We start from the raw sequence: 21,413 nt of genomic DNA, 5'->3' as shown, positions 1-21,413 counted from the left end.
AATCTATTCTGTTAAATGAACCCTGTCTCCCCGTCCAGTCATGTAGTCCTCTATTTGTCTCACTTTCTATGTCCGTCTTGCTCTTTGTGTCTGGCCATCTATTTGTATCACTTTCTAGTTGTCTTGCTCCCACTTTCTTATGCTCCAGTCGTATTTTTACCCTCTCTTTCACTCTCTGTAAGTCCTTTTTTTCTGAGCTTTGGGGCTTGGGACCCTGGCGCACTGAAACAATACAATGAATGATTCCAAGCAAAAGCTGTCTAATGGTGTACTTTGAAGTCATTTGCTTGAAATGTATTTCTGTCAGCACAGTGCAGCCACCTCTCAGAAGACTTATCAATCACGGACTGTTTTTGACCTGTTTTGGCACCAAGTTTGTGATGTATAGAAGCTGGCAGGGTTTGAAGAAAGAGATGGCCAGAAAGCCAACTATGATCTATGAATAAACTAGGGGTGCTTAAAGCGGAAAGTCACTGATAAACTCTCACAATGCCCACTGAAACCTGCGGAGGGTGTCTAGGGGGCTGCATACATGAAACCATGACCAGATGGGTGCACTGATTAGCTTCAAACCTGGTCAACCTAATGAGTTGCTTTGCAGACTTTACTCAGGTCAACGTACCATGCCTACTTTTTGTATGAAACGGGCTCGTTTTCTTACCCTGTGCTAATTGCAGAGAGGGGACCGCTCTCCCCAACACTGGCGTGTTAGTAGTCTTCCCATGGAGGTTTGATTGCTTGCACAACAAAGTGCAAATGCATGGAAATTCAGGCAAACCCGAGTTTCAGTGGATTCTTCGCACTTCGTAGTGCCATCGTAAATGCCTTCTGCCATGTATGTACATGGCGTGAGGCATTTGCATATAGTCCTATGGAATCTGCTAGATTTTAGCAACTGGGAAAAGCAGTCAGATTCCATAAGAATGTATTGCAAATCTGCCATCATCAGATTTAGATGCTGGCGGATATGCATCTATTTTTGAAAGGTCGAGTAGATGTGGTTGTGGGCACATATTTTTTTTTTTTCTGGGCACCTACCCGAGCTAATAAAAACCTTGATCATCCCCTGAAATGGCAAATTAAGTGCAAAAACCATGCATATATCTGTAACACGTGGTTGTTGCACTTTTTCATACGCGCTGGGCGATTGAAAAATGATTCCCTAAATGTGGGCCTTTATTACGGCTGATTTTTTCTCAGGACTCTGAATTTTTGCAGTTAACGCACAGTGAGATTAAATTATTCGGCCCGGATCACGCACTTTGCTGAAGGGGTGAAACCAGGTTTTGGGCCCAATCAGCATTTCAAGCACTGAGCCACATATCCTCCCATCTATAGTTAAGTATTTGTTAAGGTTTAGATTTCAGAAGATTACTAGTTTTATAGCAAAGCATTAAAAAGTGCAGCAATTATATAAGAGACTAACTAACCTGACATTGTAGAAATGGTTTGAGAAATATTTCGAGCAAAACTAGGTTTATAGCTTTATTTTATACACCCTGACTAGAAGATCACAGTAAAACCTTATAAAAGTGTGAGCTTTTAAAACTGTATTCACAGTGAAAGAACATGCAAAGCAATGCCATGTTATCTACGAGAGTCTTTTTCACTCAACATGCAACTTTATGCTTGTCCCCCATTCACTTCTCAGTAGACGATAGAATTTCCACAGCCACCCCTGTGCCTGGGCTACCAGCCTCCAATCTCCATCATTGTAATACTTTGTGACACAAACTTCTCGTTTCACAGGCAAATCCGAGCTGGGAAGGCTTTGGGTGGGGGGAGAGACGGGGGGTGGGGGGGACTAGGAAATATGGGATGCTTGGCAACGTTGAGTACCAGTACTCAGTGGTGGAAATGGAACACATTTGAAGGGGGATCCCACAAGGTCCAGGGTTGGGGGCGGAGTTCAGAGGAGGACGAGCTGGCAGTTGAACTCTGATGAAAGGTGTTCGAAATAGTTCAAAAATGGTGCAATTTATTTCATGGCTTGCAAAGTACATAAACCATATTAAGATACGCATGTGCGCACCTTACTATGGTTTGTGTACTTTTCAATGGTGAAACTTGGATGTGGACAATTTAAGTAACTGAGCACATCTTCCAAGGTTTAGTTGATATAGATATTTATTAAGGTTTTGCTTTGCATTTCATGTGCTTAAATAATACTTTCTTTATAGCAATGTCTTAGAAGCAAACCACATTACATAAACTAGCCTTTCATAGTAAACTAACTTTACACTATATACATTGTCATAGAAATAAGTTGAGCAATAAGAGTATGGCTTTAGTTTTATTCCCCCAATCCTGCATTCAAAGTGAGCCTAACAAATCCCCCTTGGGTTTGAAAGGAATAGTCATTATTTCATAAAGTGTGCAACGTTATGCACACTTATCACTCCCTCCCATTCACATTTCTAAAGACAAAAGTCCATGCTAAAAGGTACCACCGCCCTCCGATCAGTGCCTAATGGCTCACATTCTAATGCTCTGTTTACACAGAGCAACGTGACAGCCCCTCTGCTGCCCACAGGTCCTTGGGACACTGTCCTGACAGAGGGACACCTCTCCCATTCGGAAAGGTTAAGGTGTCATGCTGCCAGGACAACAAGCATGCTGAGCGGGAATTGCACAGCATACATTGTCATGGCAGCAGGACTCCTTTTCCCGTTGGGCATCCTCATTGAGGTGCCAAACGGGAGAGGTATCTCACTGACTGCTCCCTCTCGCTCGTTGTGCCACTGGGCCTTGGTGATCTAATGTACTCTGTGCAAGCGCACTGTGTGCACAGTGCTCCCATAGAGCACATTAGATAGTTTGCTATTTAGCTGAGGTATAGCTATCTATTTCAGAGAATTGGGCACCCCCTTCGCGCCCAAGTTGTTTCGGACCTGGTCCAAATCCGTCCAGCGGTTTGGGCTGAGCAATCCAGCAAAAAGTGACCTTTTTTGTAGATGGGAAGTAGGCTGCAACTTTGTTTATTTTGGTTTGCTTTCTTAATAACTTTTTCATTTTTAACAAATCTTTACCAAACTTAGCAGTCTTGGGGTGGAGGGAGGTGGATGGGGATGGGGCGCCCCCACCTCCCTAATAGACTTCAAAATTTCAGCCAAATCTATCACGTGAGTCAGAAGTTATTAGTAATTCATTTTTTCGAGGTTCCTTTGGGAGGCTGGCCCACCTTAACTATTAGATGGCGACCATCGCCCTATTATGTGCACACACCCTCGCTCAGTACTTCATAAACACTGTCCATAGCACTGTACATACAGACTGTCCCCTTTACTGCACCTACACTGCCCCAGCTCCACACCCATTCAGCCAAAATGGAATCTGGTCTTGAAGTGCAGACTGGGTTTCCTGGAATATGGGATTACAATATTTTCTGGACATAATGGTGACTAACTTTACTGTGATCACGATGAATATCAGAATGTGACCGTTCTGTGCTTACTCGAAATAATGAATTGTGCTGCTGTTACTGGGCTTATTATCTAGCCATAGTGAGTTTAGTGGGAAAAATAAGACACAGTAATGCTGTCCTAATTGGGTATAATGGCATCTGTATGCCCTATGCTGACTGGGCATAGCTAATCCTGGCACCTTTTAGCTAACTGGGGATAATACATCTGGCTGCACTATGCTAATTGGGCATAGTCTGTGCCATATTTAGGCTTTCTGCAGCCCTACGCTTCCCAACTTTACTCCACCTCTGCCAGACTCTGCACCTACATCAGATTCCACCCCTTCAACAAACTCTGTCTGCTTTGTCCAAACTATGCCCTTCGTCCCCATTATGCCTCTATAAAATTATAAAGACGATTTTAAGGTTGCAGGGATTAGAAAGTTATTGCTTCCTTTCTATTAGTTCAAGCCTGTCATCTTCTATGGTATGTTAGTTGAAAGAGTGTTTTCAGATCTGTGCTGCCCAAGATTTGGAGAAGGCAGGGTGTTCTACAGTTGAATGCATTAGAGATTATTGTTACAGCTAATTGTCTACTTTCGGTTAAGTCCGAAAACAATCTTTTAGAGGAGGTGATAAGAACGTAAGCTGTCTGCCAACTGGACACATGTGAGAGAAGGTTGGAATGTGACATTTTGGTTTCAATGCTAATATCTGGTTTCTCTCACAAATTGCCTGCTGCCACTCTATGAAAAACACCTAGACTGGTACATAATATTAATGCAACACAACTACATTTCTACATCCGATCTCGTCAAATGGTATGAAATATATGCAAATGGTACAGGCACATCTTATAAAAATGTTGAATAAAAAGAATTCAACCCCTTTCTCATGGTTACAGATGTGGTTTTAGCAGGGGGCAAAATGGAAATAAGGCAAATTACCTGCTTTAGGCGATGTACTCACAAGTGAAATTTGTAAACTGTGCCTGGGCATAAACACCTAAGCTGAGTAAAGAAAGTTGGAAATGGTTCTTGTAATCTTTGGCTGTTTTTTTCTCTTGGTGGAGTAATGGCTAATTGCGACCCTGAACATTCATGTGTGGGAAGCAAGTGCATTCCTTGTAGCTGCACGATGTAGGCACCTTTTGTAACAAATGAAGTGGTACATACTATTTACATCATTGCTGTTTGTGCAATTGTTCAAAATACCCAACACTCCAAGAGTAGAATTGAGCAGTGGATCGGGTGTTCCAGCACAATATCACCTGTGTGCGCGTGGTTTAAGGGTTGGGGGGGTTGCCAGCTTGCGTGTAAGGTCATTTTAAAATGTTTAACTCTCTGGAGTTTGTTGGACTGTTCAATACATAGGAACCTTTTGAGATGTGTGAGGATAGATATAGATGTCCTGCAGTGGTTTGAAGTACTGTTACACAGTAAAAGTCCTACCTTGTATTAATGTCAAGATTACTTATAAGCATCACAGTTATGCTTTGTTTGACATACTTTGCAGTTGGTTCTCCTGGTAGTACTGAGCGTGTAGCAGAATGTCATCAAGCACACATGATAAACCTAGCAGGGATGCCACTTGCCTGCTTAGCACGGAGCAGCTTCTGTAAGTCTGGTGAATAGATATCTTTACAGGACACCTTTACAGCTGTGAAACGGTGTACCTTAGGCAAACAATTTTTGTTCTCACCCTTTTATGGCTTTGGGTATCCTTTCACAGGTTTCTTGATGCACTTGCACATTCAGATTTACTCCTTGCCATTATAACTTCTCTATGATCTGTTTCATGCTTGCACCTTTGGGCAGCCACAGACCGCTGAAATGCAAGGCCAAGACTGAAATTAGTGCTTGCTTCTGAACATCATGTTAGTGCCACCCGTGGGAACTCATGCTTTTAATATTGTAAAATGGTGCATCATTTTTAACCTTTACTTTTCTGAAGGGAAAACCCTAATTTTTGCTGCGGTTTAAAACATGCATGTCATGTATTTGAATATAAAAGTGATAGCTTAGTGTGTGTGTGTTTGTTTACATTTATTTATCGTTTTACTACAAAGCACTATACCTAAATGTTATAGTACAATAAAGTGAGGATTGATTGGGTTACACAACTTTTTCAGGTAAAGAATAAGGACTGAAGAAGATAGGTCTTTAGCGAAGTATAGAATGCAGGGTAAGTAGTACTAGAAAGCAGAGGGAAAGGGAGAGAATTCCAGTGATAAGGAGAAAGAAGAGAGAATGAACGGAATTAGGATTGGGCATTAGGGGGACGAGGGACAGATAGTAAGAACTGGGATTGGGAACAAAGTGACGAGTGAGGTATGGAAGGAGACCAAAGATGGTAGATAAGTGGGAGCAAGACCAAAGAGGGACTTGAACACAATACAAAGAAAACTGAATTTGAGCCAGGAGGAAAGAGATAGCCAACCAAGCAGGTACAGAGTTTGTGAAATGGAATTGCGAAGGGATAACTGGTAGAGAAGGCGAATAGAAGCTGTAAAATGGATTTAAGAGTGGCGAAACGAGAAAGAGGAAGGCCAAAAAGAATAGTAGAACAGTAAAAAAGGTTAGAGAAAATAAGAGGTGAGGTCAGCAGTTTGGGAGCGTCAGATGTCAGAAAAAAGAAGGCTTTACGAATATTAAAGAGATGGAAGCGACAAGAACAGGAGATGGTATAAATATGGAGGGCAAAGGATAGGTCGGTGTCAAGGTAAAGACCGAGATTGAGACCAGTGCAGGAAAGAGATAGAGAGGAAGGAGTGAAAGACACTAAAGAGGGAGTGTAAGGGGGGAATAGTGGTGGCAGGGAAGAAGAGAAGTGGGAGCACTCACGGCATGATCAACTCCATTACACCGGTTTCCCGGCCCCTGAAAATCCAGAGGAGAATCAAGGCTCTCTTGCCACACACCCCCAACTCTTTTACATTACGAAGAGGCAACGCGGAATTGGCGATTACACTGTGTCCTGAAGAAGTTTGACCACAAAATAATCGCACAAGGGGACCCTTACCCTTGCTGAGCGAACTCAACCGAAACATGTTGACAACAGTTTTCCAAACCCCTGAATATAGACAGAGGGTCACATTGTAAAATAATAGTGCTAAATTGACATTTGTTTGACTTGCAATTGTGATATTAATGATATATCACCATTTTGTCCCTATTTATGTGAGTATGATGAATGCATGTGGAAGTCATGAATGAGTAGTGTATGGAGGGATGTGTTTGGTATATTGAGCCGAATATTTAGTGAATGCAACTGCTAAATTTTTTAAAAATAATTTTGATTGTATCTGTACAATAAATATGATGCTACTATGATTCAAACAATAGTCAGCTGTCATCTCTGGTCTAGTTGGCCCATTTTCCTCTTACTTTACTGTTGAATTGCCTGGAGGACCATAGACATTAATCGGGTTTCCCTTAAATTTTTTCCACTGCTCTGCTAACTACAGATATCATTGACAGTGATTTCAGTTCTGGGGAATATTATTTCAATGGAGCAAATATTTGTGGTTTGATGGCAATTCTTGGCGATTGCGAGTCCTTTGGAGTTTCATAACTACGCCTTGAAATGGTATAAATAACTTGACCTTTGAGTGCCTAAACTGGTTTATTATAGAAGTACTTGTCATACAAAAACAGGGCATATTATGTTTCTCCCTGACACATGATATTGTCTTATTATGGCAATACCTGGAGGTTGGTGTGAGAAACTGGAGACATGATAGTGCCTATAAATATAGGCTAAAACAAACGATTGGCGTTATCAGTGCTTGTTTACCTGTACCAGACTCTCTCATGGCCCTAAACTACATATCTTGGATGTGTGGCAAGTAGTCCTAGTGGTCCTTGGGTCCTGACCTCAAATCGTCATTAATGGAATCAGCGTATTACGCTTGTACTAAGCATGTGGATTTTTAACTAACAATTCTTTTTGATGCATGTTTGTGCAAATTACAATCCTTTCATGCTTTTCTCGTGTGAGGCTCTGCCTGGATCCATTCTATATCCATACATGTTCCCAATTTAAAAGTGTTACCCCTCTGTGTTTTTAAATGCTTATTATATCTGACCGTTTTACAGTTAGCACAATCTTAGAAACCATTCACTTACATGCCAACGAAGAATTAAATATGGCACTGTAATTTGATAAGGGAAAAGTGAAATTGAGCATCAAAAGGGCAAATGATGGGGCGAGGAGGGGGTCATTGTGCAAGTGGTAAGTTGCGGAAGGCAGTGACTACAGAGAAAGGTAAGGGGTGAGGAGACTGAGGGAAAGAAGAGGGAAGCATACTGAAGTTCCATGTGGGAGCCTTGGCGATGAGACTGGGGTGAACATTGGAACCATGTACGACCACCCGTTCCATGATGCAGGCCCCAGAAATGGTACACTGAGGATCCCCAAGTCTCCCCAGTTCATTTCCTGCCTCATGATAAAGCCTGCCATTAGGACCCAAAAAAGCCTTGCGTCCACTGGCCTTAGAACCTCTCACACCTCCCAGGACCCAGAGAATCTAAGTTACCCAGGACCAAGGGGACAGTGGTGGGGAATAACGAAGGTTCCATTTCATGAAAGGTTAGGCAGGACCAAACCACTCAGTTGTCCATAGGATCACTCACATGGTTGCCTTGGCATCAAGGTAAGAGAAAATCCATAGCTTGCTGGACGTATAAAGAGAAGGGGACACCAAGCCTCGGGGTCATACATGCCTCACCCAGGTACAGGCCGCTACAGTTAGAAACCTGTAGTTGTAATAGAAGTTTGGGTGAAATAATAATTGCCATATGCATTTGTACAAATTTGTAAACCAAACTGCTAGCCTTTTTAAGCAAGCAGGAAATTCAAAATTGCACAGCACTGCATATGTAAATTGATTTTGTTCATTGACCGGTGTTGATTATTCCTTTAAAGGGAAATTCACATAAAGTAAAGTATTTGGATTCATGTTCTCCCAACCAACTTGTGTGATTTATTTATGTAAAAAGAAGTTTAATTGTGAGCCACAGAGAAGGTGGCGTGTTTTAGTGCGATCCCCATTACTTATAATTCAAATAAATATAAATCTCTTTTCTGTACACCAGCCTGGTTCTTGGCTCATTGGTGGCACAGGCGGAAGGATCCAAGTGGCATGATACGAGCCTGAAGTAGGGCTGAACAAAGAATCCATTAAACAGTTTGTTGTGTGACACCTTGATTAGGGAGGGACAGAACTCCCCGTGTAGAGGGTGACCTCTCAATAAACCGTTACAATGCAGATGCTGCCAGCATGTGTAAAGTGCAGCCACAAATGCCACAATGCTACCATCATATGACAGAGATAGTTACCATGCAACAGATAATAACAGCTGCATCTTATAACGTTGAGGGGCATGGCATGTGACTGACACAGCCACAGACCTGTCGGCCTTTTAGAAGTGATACTAATGTGTGACTAACTCTAGCCCCCTGGAGGTTTCAGAGAGACACGATTGTGAACTGTGACAAACTCTGTCCTAGTACAACCAACCATGAATAGGATGAGCTGACAGTGACTAACTTTTGCCCATCTCCATTAAAACTAGGTTGAGATCAACACTGTTATCGTTATATGTCCTTTCTGAGAGGAAATTGTCTTCATTAATTTACATTGATTCTTTTGTTGATCCCTTTAAAGAAAACAAGAAAATTGATTCGTAAGAGATTTGTAGATCATAGTGAAGGAAAACAGAGTATGTGAGAAGAGGGTTGGAGGATGAAGGAAGGACAGAGTATGTAACTACTTGATCCCTCCTCCATCCCTTAGCTCTCTTCTCACATACTGGGTAATTCTGCTCACTCTGCGCTGGTCGGTGGTGAGAATTTTTTGAAAAAGTATGTGTAACTGTTTATATGCCTTGGACTTTAGCAGCCCCCCATCCTGAAAAGGTTTACCCAAAATCTTGACATCATGAAAATGAGTTGGATTGGGTAGACCGGAATTGGTGCTGGTCCTGTAGCGATTAAGGTAGGGCTGTTTGCCAAAAATCTTCTTTCGCTAAGACTATATGCGATTTGTTATCCTATAGGTGCCTTTATTATTAAGGTTCCCTTTATGTTCACACGTGTTTCAACCTAATCCAGGTCGTTTTCAAAACTGGGCACTTGTGTGTGTCTACAATTCACGATCAATGCATTCTGAGTAAAGACTGTTTAGGGGCCAATTCCCCAGATTCCTGGATTAGGTCGAAACACGCGTCAGCACAAAGGGCACCATGAATAATAAAGGCACTTAGAGAATAACACATTGCGTGTTTTCTTTTTGAAAGAAGATTTTTGGCAAACAGCCCTACCTTAATCGCTACAGGACCAGCACCAATTCCAGTGTACCCAATACAACTCCTCTTCTCACATACTCTGTCCTTCCTTCACTATATTCTCTAACCCTCTGATCAACTTCTCGGCCATTCCTTCACTACATCCTTAAACCCACTGATCACTTGTATGTTATTAGAGGGTTGGAGGATGCAGTGATGGAAGTATACAGAATGTGATCAGAGGTTTAGGGGATGTGGTAGAGGAAAGACAGGATATACTCACAGGTTTGGAGGGTGGGTTGATAGAAGGAAAGAGAATGTGATCCGAGGGTTGCAGGATGCAGTGAAAAAAGGACAGACTGTTATCAGGGATTTGGGGGAATGCGGTGAAGGAAGAACAGAGAAAGCCATCTTTGTGTTGTGGGGTGTGGTGAAACTTTGGTAGTCGCCTTTTCACCTTTGATTGGGATCCTTGCTGGTATAGAAGTAGTGTAAGGGCTGAAAAGAGAGTTGTATCCACTACTCATCCCTGTAGTCATTGTGTCGCAGGCCCACTGCCACAAACAGTCTTCGACACAGAGATTCACAGAATATTCCAGCAATGTCTTAAAACGTTTAGCAAGGTCTCTGTTGGTGCTGCTAGCTGGCCCATCTTGTCCACCTATCACTCCTCCATGTCGGTCTGGCTTACCAGTATATGGGTCATGGAGGAAATATTCTGGGTGTTAAAGGCCATGTGTTTTGAGGGCGGGGGAAGGGGACAGGTTGCACATAGCAAGGTTTGTCCCAGAAAAAGGGGCAACTAGAACTGAGATGGCCGCCATGGAAAAGGCTTCTGGGGCTCTGGATGGAGTCTCTCTTCCATTTTGTTGGGGGTCGTGAGGAAGAAGAGGTAGGGCTGTTTTGAGGTGAGTTGTGGTGGATAAAGCGAGTACATTTATATTTTTCTACTCGTGGCACTGTGAGGGCGAGTGGGCGGTAGTAGATGAGAAGAGGGATGGGGGATACGTGAGGTTGCGAGCAGCCAACAGCTTGCTCACAACAAACGTTTATATCTCTAGTTAAAACCCATCATCCAAGCAATCTAATTGTAATGAAAATCAATGTCTACAGCACTAGTTCAGAAGCACACTTTGTTTATTTAAAGCCCTCTATCTCAGCTATAGCATTAGCCTTCGCTCCCTTTGTGTGGCATTACAATTGAAAAGTAGGCTATGGTAACTATAATGTCTGTAAAGAAATAATACAATAGCAGGAATGTCATGGTAAAGTAATCTACATTATTGCTTTAAAATCTTGAACAATAGGTTGCAAAGAAAACACAAACCGGGCTTGTTTTTGCTATCCCGCATGCGTTTGGAGAGTCAGCTATTATGGTTGAGGGGGAGATGAATAAACAGAGTTGTCGCGCATGTGCTAAGGCGCAACCCTTTCATTTCTGCAAGACGAAAGAATTTACCTATGTTATATTTTTTCTCAGTAAGTAATGTTGTGAAACCATTATTTTTTTCCTTTTGTTTTTTTCAGTGGAATTATGAGACCTGGCCTCAATGCTATCCTAGGACCAACAGGCAGTGGCAAGTCTTCGTAAGTGAAAATGTTTTTTTCGAACATTCATGATCATTCAGCCAAACTCACTTGACAACACCCCACACTCCAAACTGTATTGCTAATTTTATTTTCAAAAATTCAAGCCATATCCTGCCCATGTTTTGTTACAGATTTAGGGCCTCATTACGAGTTTGGAGGTAGCCATGCCGCTATTTTCATAGCAGCCTCCCAGATTTGTTTGGCAATGCCTGGAATTGGTACATGTTGGGATCCCCAGATCACCACTTCCCTGAAGACATTTCTTATCAGCGGTATCAGGCAAGCAAGAGTGGGGGGAGGGAGGGGCAAATGCAGAGGACCCTGGTAACCACTGGAGGAGAGCTTCAGCCGCACAAATACGTCAATTGATGTTAATATGCAAAGAAGCAAACAGGTAAGTACTCTGACCATGCTCGTCCTCTTAAATCTACTTGTTGCGTTTATCATGGTGACACACAGCATACTTTAATTACTCCTTAACACTTTCCACTGAGCCCCAGGACACAATTTGGACATTATTAATGCTTAACCTCTGACAAGGTGCATTGAGTGACTTTGAAAGACTTGTGTGGGCCTCCTTCAAATTATTTTGTGGTGATAGAATGATACATTCGCTCAGTTACCGCCGAACTTGATTACTGTTACCGCCACGTGGTCCCATGGGTTTACCACAAGATTTAGTCCATAGCACCCCATGTTGATTTTTGGCAGAACTACATGCAGGAAATCTGCCAATGTAATTTTAGATAAAGTGGCAGATTTACCTCCAAAGTTATAATTTGGCAGTGCAGGGAAAAACGGTGGTAATTCGTTACTGCCCAAAAGGTGGTGGTAATAGAATTTACCACCACTTTTTCAAGCACTGCCAAACTTGTAATGAGGCCCCTTGTATCGAACCACCTATAGTCACCTGCACCACCCACCACTGGCCCCCATGACATTGTTACTCTTCAACAGGTACAATCAGGGATTCACGCCTGTCCAAGAGGACAACCTCTTTTGTTTCCACTCCTCATCTGCAAGAGTGATATTAAGCCCAAAAGCCTAGGGCATCTTCCCAATTCTCCCGTTCGCTGGCTAGCAACAATTATTTAACTGGACACCAATCTGACATGTAAGCAGAGATACCCTGATACGGCTGAGATCGCTCTGAAGGATGTCCCTGTTCAACTTTCAGGAGCTCCAGTCTACAGTGGCCAACACAATGACTATCATTAAACTTTATTGCGGATGCCTGTCACGCTGACCTCCTTTAATAAGAGGTAAGCCACCTCTGAAATGTTCCAAAAGAGAGTATCCAAGGCTTATCAGCATAAATAGGGTAGACTCTGTTCTCTATCCATGCTACCTTTTCTTCTATCACGCCCTGGGATGTCTCTAGGGGCGGCGGGGATGGTTCCTTGTTGTTTCACATATTTTCCACAAAGGATGTGGGGTTTTTCTGTACATCCACAAACCAAGAATTTCTCTGAAGACTCCACATGCAGGTGTTTCCCAGATTTTGCACTAGAAGATGATGATGAGGCAGTAAAGACAAAGTCACCTTATGGCTGTTTACAGCGCCAATGATCTCAGATGATGAATAATGTTAGAAGAAAGTAACAACTAATTATCTGAGACAGTCACAACATTGGTTTACAGGCATTTACATCCTCCATGATAAGTCATGCACAGATTTTATATAATGGCGTTCCTCACAATTCCTAACCCCTATTTACACCTTAACTTCAGTTATCGGCTTCCTAATTTATTTCCCAGACAAACTGCTATGTGGGCCCTTTCTTGTTGGTCCCATTGTGAATCTCTGACCCAGGTTTATTACCTTCCCAGGCTGGGGCCCTGTTGAGCGATGTGCCCCACTGTGTGACAACCTCTTCTAATTGGGGAGCTAGCAAGAGGCTTTCAATCAAGGCAGGTACTGTCCATTTCCTCTCTCCATCTACTAGATATCTGGGTTTCTGCTCTTCTCCTGTTCTCCTACAATACTAGATTCCATCTGATCCTACCCCCTTTCCTGAGGTATTCCGATGGCAAAACACCTGACTTAACATGGCCCAGGCAGTACTTTCATTGGCTCAGGTTTCAATTTCTTATTCCGGCTCACGTGATTTAGCAGCTTCAATAGTCAAGATCACGAAATGTCTCTCTGTAGCCAAAGGAGGCTACATATCTCCACCTTACAAGTCTTCACTGACCTTCACTGGGAATGAAGATCTTGTTCAAGGGTTTATATTTCTCATGTGAATTCCTCGCACTATAACCTTGCTGCAAACGTCTATAAAAGTGATCTGACTATGTATGGCCAGTAGGACCCCCAGGAGGACAAACCTCTTGAAGACTCTGCACAACTTTGCCGAAACACCTCGACTGAGGAGACAGGCACTTCACCCGAGAGCCCATTCACTGTTGTAAGCAGTAGAGCGCACCTTTAGAAACCATCTGATCAATGTGCTATTGGCGCTCGTCATTCCACAAGGCCCTTTGGCCTTGCATGACATGAACACATGTTAAATGTTAAAGGTATTTGTACCGCGCACCGTCACCAACGGAATTGGTCCCCAGGAGCACAGGCGGCTCTGTAAACGATAAAAGTGGGATGGGTTAGTAAGGTGAAGAAGGGAATAGGATAGTGAGAGGAGTGGTGTTCTGTTGGCAGCTTCAACTCAGTATACACTGGGTGCTGAGCTTTGGTGCGGGTATCGGATCGGAGTCAGTTCACGTGTGCTGTTGTTCCGGCTTATGTGTTGTTGCAGTGTTGTGAAGTGCGTGCGGCTTGTTGTGCGAGAGATGGTTGTGTGAGTTTTTTGAGTGAGATCAGTATGCAGAGTTTGAGCTTATATTGGTTAGTGGGTTACCTGACCTTTACCATGCTAACATTCACAGTTCTGTCTGAGTGTGGCACTTGTTGGCCCTCACATTCCCATCTAGACGCGGCGCAGGCCAACGCCCAGGGCTCCATCCAGGTGTGGCCCCGCCAACACTCACACTCCCACCCAGATGTGGCGCAGGCCAGTGTCTAGGGACCCTTCCAGGTGTGGGCATGCTAACATTCACAACTCCATCTGAGCGCCACGCAGGCTGGTGTTCACAACTCTAGGTGTGGCACATGTTAGCATTCACGTTTTTCTAGGTGCGGGCATGTTATCCTTCAATCGATCCTATCTAGATGCGACGCAGGCCAGCGTCTATCTAGATGCGTCTGCCGGTCTGGATGTGTTCATCCGGTATGTACGAGCGGGAGTGTCAATTGGGCTTTCGTGTGAGTCTAGGTATGTGGTCAGTCTCTGCAGCCTTCCTTTGTGGCTATTTCCATGGTGTCTTATGCTCTGTCGAGTGGTTGGTTCTTTGGTTTGAGTGTTTGTCCAATTTGAGAGTGGTCGAGGTTGGAGTTATTTTCGTCATTGTTTTAATGTCTGGGAATTCTAGTGCGTCTCCGTTGTGGTTATTGAAGAGCCATGATTTGAGGAGTTTCCTGAATGCTAGGTGGTTTGTTGTATTTCGTATATTCTTAGGTAGGTCATTCCAGGTTTTGGGTGCCTGGTGAGAGAAAGACGATCCTCTGAGTTTTTTTCTGTTGTAGGGTTTTGGTTCCAGGCGTATGCCGGTGCTTGATCTTAGTGTTCTTGTCGGTTGGTGTAGGCGTAGTTTGTCGCTTAGGAATTCTGCGCCTTGTTTGTGTATTGCTCTGTGCATGATGCACATGGCCTTGAACTTTATTCGCTCTTTCAGTGGTAGCCAGTGTAGTATTTTTAGCGCTGGTGTGATGTGTTCTCTTCTGGGTATCTTGAGGAGGAGTCTGGCTGCTGCATTTTGTATGCGTTGCAGTTTTTTTAGAAGATGTTCGGGCATGCCCAGGTATAGGCTATTGCCATCGTCCACTCTGGACATGATCAGAGAAATGATGGTAAGTGTTGAACAGATCAAAGGGTTTCACACAGCTCTATTCGGAAAGATATACCTCTGAACTTAAAAATTCCTACGACACCAATAGGTTGGTACTAGGTCAATCTTATCTCAAAACCGTGACTGGATCTGTTTAAACGCTGCAAGCTCTAAGAGGGTACTTGCTTGCTAGGAGGGGTCTAATTTCTGTCTCATGTCAGCCCCACTACCCCTCCTTCTTCCCATCACACTAGATGATGCAAGGTCCTTTGTCTTTTACTATGCCACCCGTCTTAGACTTTCCACTTAACACCAGCCGATGGAACCCACCCCTAGTTTTTTTTTAGGCTTTTTGATCAAATTGCCTCATAATCTTTTTTTTCCAAAAACCTTAATTTCAAAATATCTGCCATGGGTCTTGTTTATAGCTTGGCAAATATTTTGGACTTGGATAGAATGCTGTGTTTTGGGTGGTTTTGCGGTCTCAGAGCTTGGAAACCTACTTGTTGCTTCTGAAAATGCTGAACATCATGGTGTGAAGGTGCTTCCGTTGCATAGTCGCGAGGACAGTGAGCCAGCTAACACGAATATGCTTTCTCTCCCTCTCCAGGCTGTTGGATGTCTTGGCTGCCAGGAAAGATCCCAATGGCCTTTCTGGAGAAGTGCTAATAGATGGAGCACGTCAGCCTCCCAACTTCAAGTGCATCTCCGGCTATGTTGTTCAGGTATGTCATCATTCGTGCCCCAAGAATATCATTTCCCGTAATACCTTTATCCCTATGTTTAGGCGCCCCCCCGGCCCACACCCCCAACCCCTCGATATGGTAAGACCAGCTCTCCCATTGTATATTTTAATATTTGTTTAGAGCTTTGCACAACATTGTATTTGTTTAATGTATGTTAATCACTCCTCCATTCTCCAACGATAATAACGGTGCAGTAGTACTGGCTGTTTTTTTGCCGGAAAAGTGGAGGAATGACAATGTTCTCGGCTTGATGGAACTATATGTTTTTGGGAACAACATACCTTTCAGGCATGGTCTCCCACTCCCCTCAGGCCCTGGTCCAGTTCCTTGAATGAGTTACTGGCCTTTTTGTTTGACAAGTGTTTGATTCTGTGACTACCACCTGCCTCATGGAGGGGACCAGGTGAGTGTGACCTGGAGATGTCCCATATAACTGCTCCGAGCCCTTTGTCCTCTGGCTTGGGATGGTACCCAGCCCCTTTGATCATCCCACTGCATGATCCCATAATTAGGCAGGGAATTTCATCTCAAAGATATGCTCACACCATTGGCACATTTCACAGGAAGAGGAGTCTCTATCAAACCCCACAGAAGCAATGACATCTGGGCCATCTCTCCCTACATACCCTGTTTGTTGCACAACAACCTTCTCTTTACAATCTATTGAATACATCCTGGAAAGAGGACATGGAGTATATTTTGTTACTATAGAGTCAGCCTAATCACAAATAAGACACCATCCACTCAGTTTCATTCCTTACCAGGGTTCCAAGCAGACAGAGTTCCTGACAGATGATTACTACTTCATCTGCTTCCTTTTCCGCATTTGTGTTCCCAGCATTTATCTTTACCAGGCCAATTCTTGGCTCTGTCGTTTCGGTCAGGCGGCTTGGCACCCACAATCTATCCTCCTTCTTTACCTAGAGGGATGTTTAAAACACATTCTAGGAAACAATCCTTCAAATCTGAAGCACACTTTTGAACACAACTCCAGTGCATCACATTACCATGCGCTGAATTATTGCTGTTCCACAAAATCACTGTACTAGAAACTGCCCTCACAGAAAATTGCTCCACATCACGGGTGGTTTTTACTCCCTTTCTTTCTAGTCATTTGTTTGATCCACTACCAATGATTACACACTCAGCCCTACTACCATAAGCATATAACTCCCGCACCCCCCACCTTCAACCTCCTTGAACCTTTCAATATGTTTCTTTCTAGGCTGCTCCTGCTTCTCTTATTGTCTCACCCTTTTCCATTTTTGGACAGACCATGGCCTCACTCACCCCAATAGGGGAGGGAGATGCGGGGTTGGGGGGGTGGGGTGGGGTGTCAACATGCCATTATCCAAATAAGCGTTGCGACTGTAAGAGCATTCTTGTGGTGATGGGTGCAGTATAAAGTTTTTGAAAATGAAGTAACACTGGATCTACACACACAGTTGACTGGCTGTTCCGTGATTTTAAGGATGGTTTAAGAACTCAATCTCTTCCCAAGAGGCCCAAGCCACTCCTCACCACTGAGTCCCAACAAGGCCGAAACGGTCTGCATATGCTTGTGGTCTTGTGCATAAGGGATGCAACCTGGCAGTTTAGGCTGTACTGCCCCTTTTGGGGTGGAACCAAGCTTGATTTGCATATTATCTTTCCCCTTCTGTAATAGCTTGGTAGGCTGAAGAACTATGGCCTGGAGCATTGCCCAGAGCAGTGCCTGTGGTTATGATTTTTTCAAAACCTTCCAGCCATCATCTTTTGTTTTTGCTTCAATTTCTTCCCAAGACACATTACAGTAGGGGAGAGATTATAATTTCTTTTGTGCACTCCCCACATTGCCAATTGCTCTGATTCCAAACGACATCCACACCAAAATGACCATGGGGGTCATTACGAGTTGGGCAGTAAGTACCGGTCATTACCGGCATGGAGCAACTGCCGTGTCTGTGCTGGCAATAGACCGTTAAAAGCAGCCTATTACGAGTACGTGGGCACGAGCTTTGCGCCATGCCAGTAATAACCCCACCGCCATGCCGTAAAAGGGCAAAAAATCTCCCTTTCCGGCATAGTACGAAGTGCAAATAGCTCCATCGGCATCCAAGCCATCGACATTAGCGGTGACCGCTAATAGCGGTCACCTCTAATAGTGGCGGTCACCGCTAATAAGCGGAACCGGAAGTAGCATCATCGCACAGGAATGGGAAAGAGCACGGCGGCCATCTTTAAAAACACAATCCATTGCCATCCACCACAACCAGGAGCCATCTGACCCCCAGAACTCTACCATACCTCCACCACTACCTGCTGCATCTCACCATGCCGAAAGCAGTTAAAAAAAGAACGGATCACCTGCGCAAGGAGTGTTTCGTCCGAGAGGAGTTGCATGCTGGCGGAGACACTGCAAGAACATGCAGATGTGCTGTTCTCCACCGACATGTCCCGACCTGCACTGCAGCGCAAGAAGCAGATTTGGGCGGAGGTTGTGCAGAAAGTAAGTGCTGTTGGCACCACACCTCGCACTCGTAAAGATGTCCGTAAGCGCTGGAACGATCTGCGTTTACGCGTGCGGAGCGTCCTCCCTGCCAACCGCAACCTGGGGATGGCGACATGCGGAAGTGCGGACTCCCCCATCAAGTTGCAACGATGGGAGGAGATCTGTGCCAGCACCATAGGGACGGAGGCAATTGAGGGAGTGGGGGACATGGAGCGAGGAGCCCCGTCATCGGCTGATGCAGGTAGGTGTCCCAAATGAAACAATGCTAATACCAACATGATGATGTCCACCTGAACTGACAGTGCAATGATGTAGAGCAGGGTCCACCAGACACATATGTACAAGACTGCCTACAGGCAATGCACAGCATCATCTTGTCCACATGAATAATGCACCCCATATGTGTTTCAACCCAGACGCTTCCATGCATCACCCACTCAAAAGCCAAGCAACCCGTATGTCACTCCTCCAATGTCAATCAACTGTCATTCCATATGACTACAGCCACCCCAATGCATGCCTGGTGCCTGTAGACCCATCACTAACCCTCTCCCACTATTGGTCCCCCACAGGCACGCAGGGAGGATGATGCCACACCACAAAAGAAGGCCAGGGGCATGGAGGGAGAACACCTCCCCTCGACCTCAAGGGGTAGAGGCCAACCTGCACCACTGCGGAAGGGCAAGAAAACCCCAGAGGCCACAGCACCAATGTGCACTACGGCCCCCACAACAGCACCCACACCAGCACCCAAGAGCCAGTGGCAGAAGGCACTGCATCGGCTGCCAGCAGCACATGGGGGAGACAGCTGCCACAGCAGCCGTGTCGGACGATGAGGCAGATGTTCAGCTGCATGGGGCAACTACCGCCACAGGCCCCCTGCATTCACCACAACTGCCCCCATGCAGCTTGCATAACAGGAGCATGCACAGGCTGTCTCCTGGGGATTCATGGCCCGGCAGTTTCAGCCCCACGCCAACTGTGCATGAGGAACAAACCATGTTGGAAACCCCTCACACATCCACCACTGTTCCAACCAGCCAAGAGGGGATCAGGGCCATTCAGAAGCGCCAGGAGGAGCTGACAGGGCTGTTGACACAGCATATCAGGGAATGTGGCCGAGCAAGGGATGACATTAGGGAATGTGCTGCATCCCTGAAAACAGCAATTGAGACCACTTCGAAGGACATTTGCAGCGAATTGGCAGCAGTGTGGCAGGTCCTCTCCGAAATGGTGGCAGCAATGCAGGCCATGCGTCCGCCACAGTTGCCAGAACAACCTGGGACATCTTCCAATGCAAGCTCAACTAGGACCAGCCCCGTGCGTAGGTCTGGCCGGAACCTGCGCAGATCGGACAGGGGTGCCCTGCGCAGATCGGACAGGGGTGCACCTGGTGCTGGAAGAGGGGGAGGGCTGTAGGTACAGCCAGGCATACTGGTCCCATGTGGACTAATGGTGCCCGCCAGTGCACGCCATGTGTGGGGAAGTCAAGGGGGGAGGGGGAGGGGGAGGGGAGTGGGTGTGTGGGGTGGGGGAGGGGGGAGAAGGTGTGTGGGGGAGTTGAGGGGGGAGAAGGCGTGTGGGGGAGTTGAGGGGGGAGAAGGTGTGTGGGGGAGTTGAGGGGGGAGAGGGCGTGTGGGGGTGTTGAGGGGGGCGAGGGTGTGTGGGGTGGAGGGCTTGTGCACTTTGTTATATTTCTTTAATACACCTGTTGGGAAATCATAATTCACATGGGCGGACATTGCTTATTGTGTACGTGTGCTTCATTGGTGAACAGTCTACAGTGTCCATGTCCCTGACACACCCAGTGCCCTGAGTGCCACCTCCATGTCACACTCCCTGTCCAGGTGTGCTAGAAACATTGGTTGATCAGAGTCTGACGCATGGCACGTCCCTCCTGTGCATCGCTGCCTCCCTGAAGTGCAGCCCCATCTCCACCCTCCTCATCCTCATCATTTGTATTTGTATTTTGTATTTGTTTTATTTATATAGCGCGGACCAGGCCCAAGGGCAACCGGGCGCATATCTTGGCAGAAAATTACAAGTATAACATATCATCACACTGGTACCAACAGATTGTGAACAAAATATACAAAATATACAATTGACGTTACAAATCAGGGCAATAAGCAGAACAGTAGTGCCGGAACAAAGCAGAGCTAGGTCCCAGGTGGCCCGTCCAGAGTCAGAAGAGTGGTTGTTAGTGAGATGTAACTAGCCAAAGCTTGGCTTTGTGTTTGAATAGGTTAAATGATGGTAAGGTTCTGATAGTAAGTGGTACAGTGTTCCAAAGCTTGGCTGCCAGGACAGGGAAGCTGGCACCCCCAGCTGTATGAAGCTTGAATCTAGGGATTGCAAGACCGTGGGAATGTGCAGATCTAGCGTTGGTATATGTTGAGTAAATCGCGAGGCTAGATATGAGGGGGCCTGGTGGTTAACACATTTGTATGTAAGGGCCAGTGCTTTCAGGGAGATCCTTTGGGCGACTGAGAGCCAGTTGAGGTTCTTCCTGGTTTCTGAGATGTGGGCAGATCGGGGGATATTAAGAGCCGCTCTAATGGCATTATTTTGGGTAGTCTGGTGGTTGCAGTTCAGCGTCAGGGGGCAGAGGCACATTCCGTCTGATACACATATTGTGTAGCATGACACATGCCATGACGATCTTGGCCACCTTCTCATGGCCGTACAGGAGTTCCCCACCAGACCTGCTGAGGCAGCGAAACCGTGCCTTCAAGAGGCCAAATGTCTGCTCAATCACCACACGGGTACTTGTATGCGCACGATTGTAGTCCTCCTCGTGCCTGTTCTGTGGGTTCCGGACTGGGGTAAGGAGCTACCTTTTCACAGGATAGCCTGCATCACCTGCATGTGGGCAACAATGTATATGTCTAAGTCATCACATCATATGGGACCTGTATCAATGACACCATAGCATGCATTTATTTCCTGATTGCAACCACATGTCCATGCATGAACGGAGACGCACGATGTGACTGCTATGTGTGTATTCCTCT

The 21,413-nt window shown here is 45.2% G+C and overlaps 1 protein-coding gene across 5 annotated transcripts in view; it reads left to right on the top strand.

Moving 5' to 3' along the window:
- The window catches only part of LOC138515801 (broad substrate specificity ATP-binding cassette transporter ABCG2-like), a 647,435-nt gene that overhangs the window by 395,369 nt on the left and 230,653 nt on the right, over positions 1-21,413 (top strand). For all 5 annotated transcript variants that reach the window (XM_069630535.1, XM_069630533.1, XM_069630536.1 and 2 more), the window contains 2 exons: positions 11,218-11,277; positions 15,773-15,887. In XM_069630535.1, the coding sequence (XP_069486636.1) occupies positions 11,218-11,277; positions 15,773-15,887 (175 nt within the window). The remainder of the gene's footprint in view (positions 1-11,217; positions 11,278-15,772; positions 15,888-21,413) is intronic.

This window comes from Ambystoma mexicanum, chromosome 6q (genome assembly GCF_040938575.1).
Source record: "Ambystoma mexicanum isolate Mex_15411 chromosome 6q, UKY_AmexF1_1, whole genome shotgun sequence".
Lineage (NCBI taxonomy): Eukaryota > Metazoa > Chordata > Amphibia > Caudata > Ambystomatidae > Ambystoma > Ambystoma mexicanum.
This window is presented reverse-complemented; position numbering and strand designations above follow the sequence as displayed.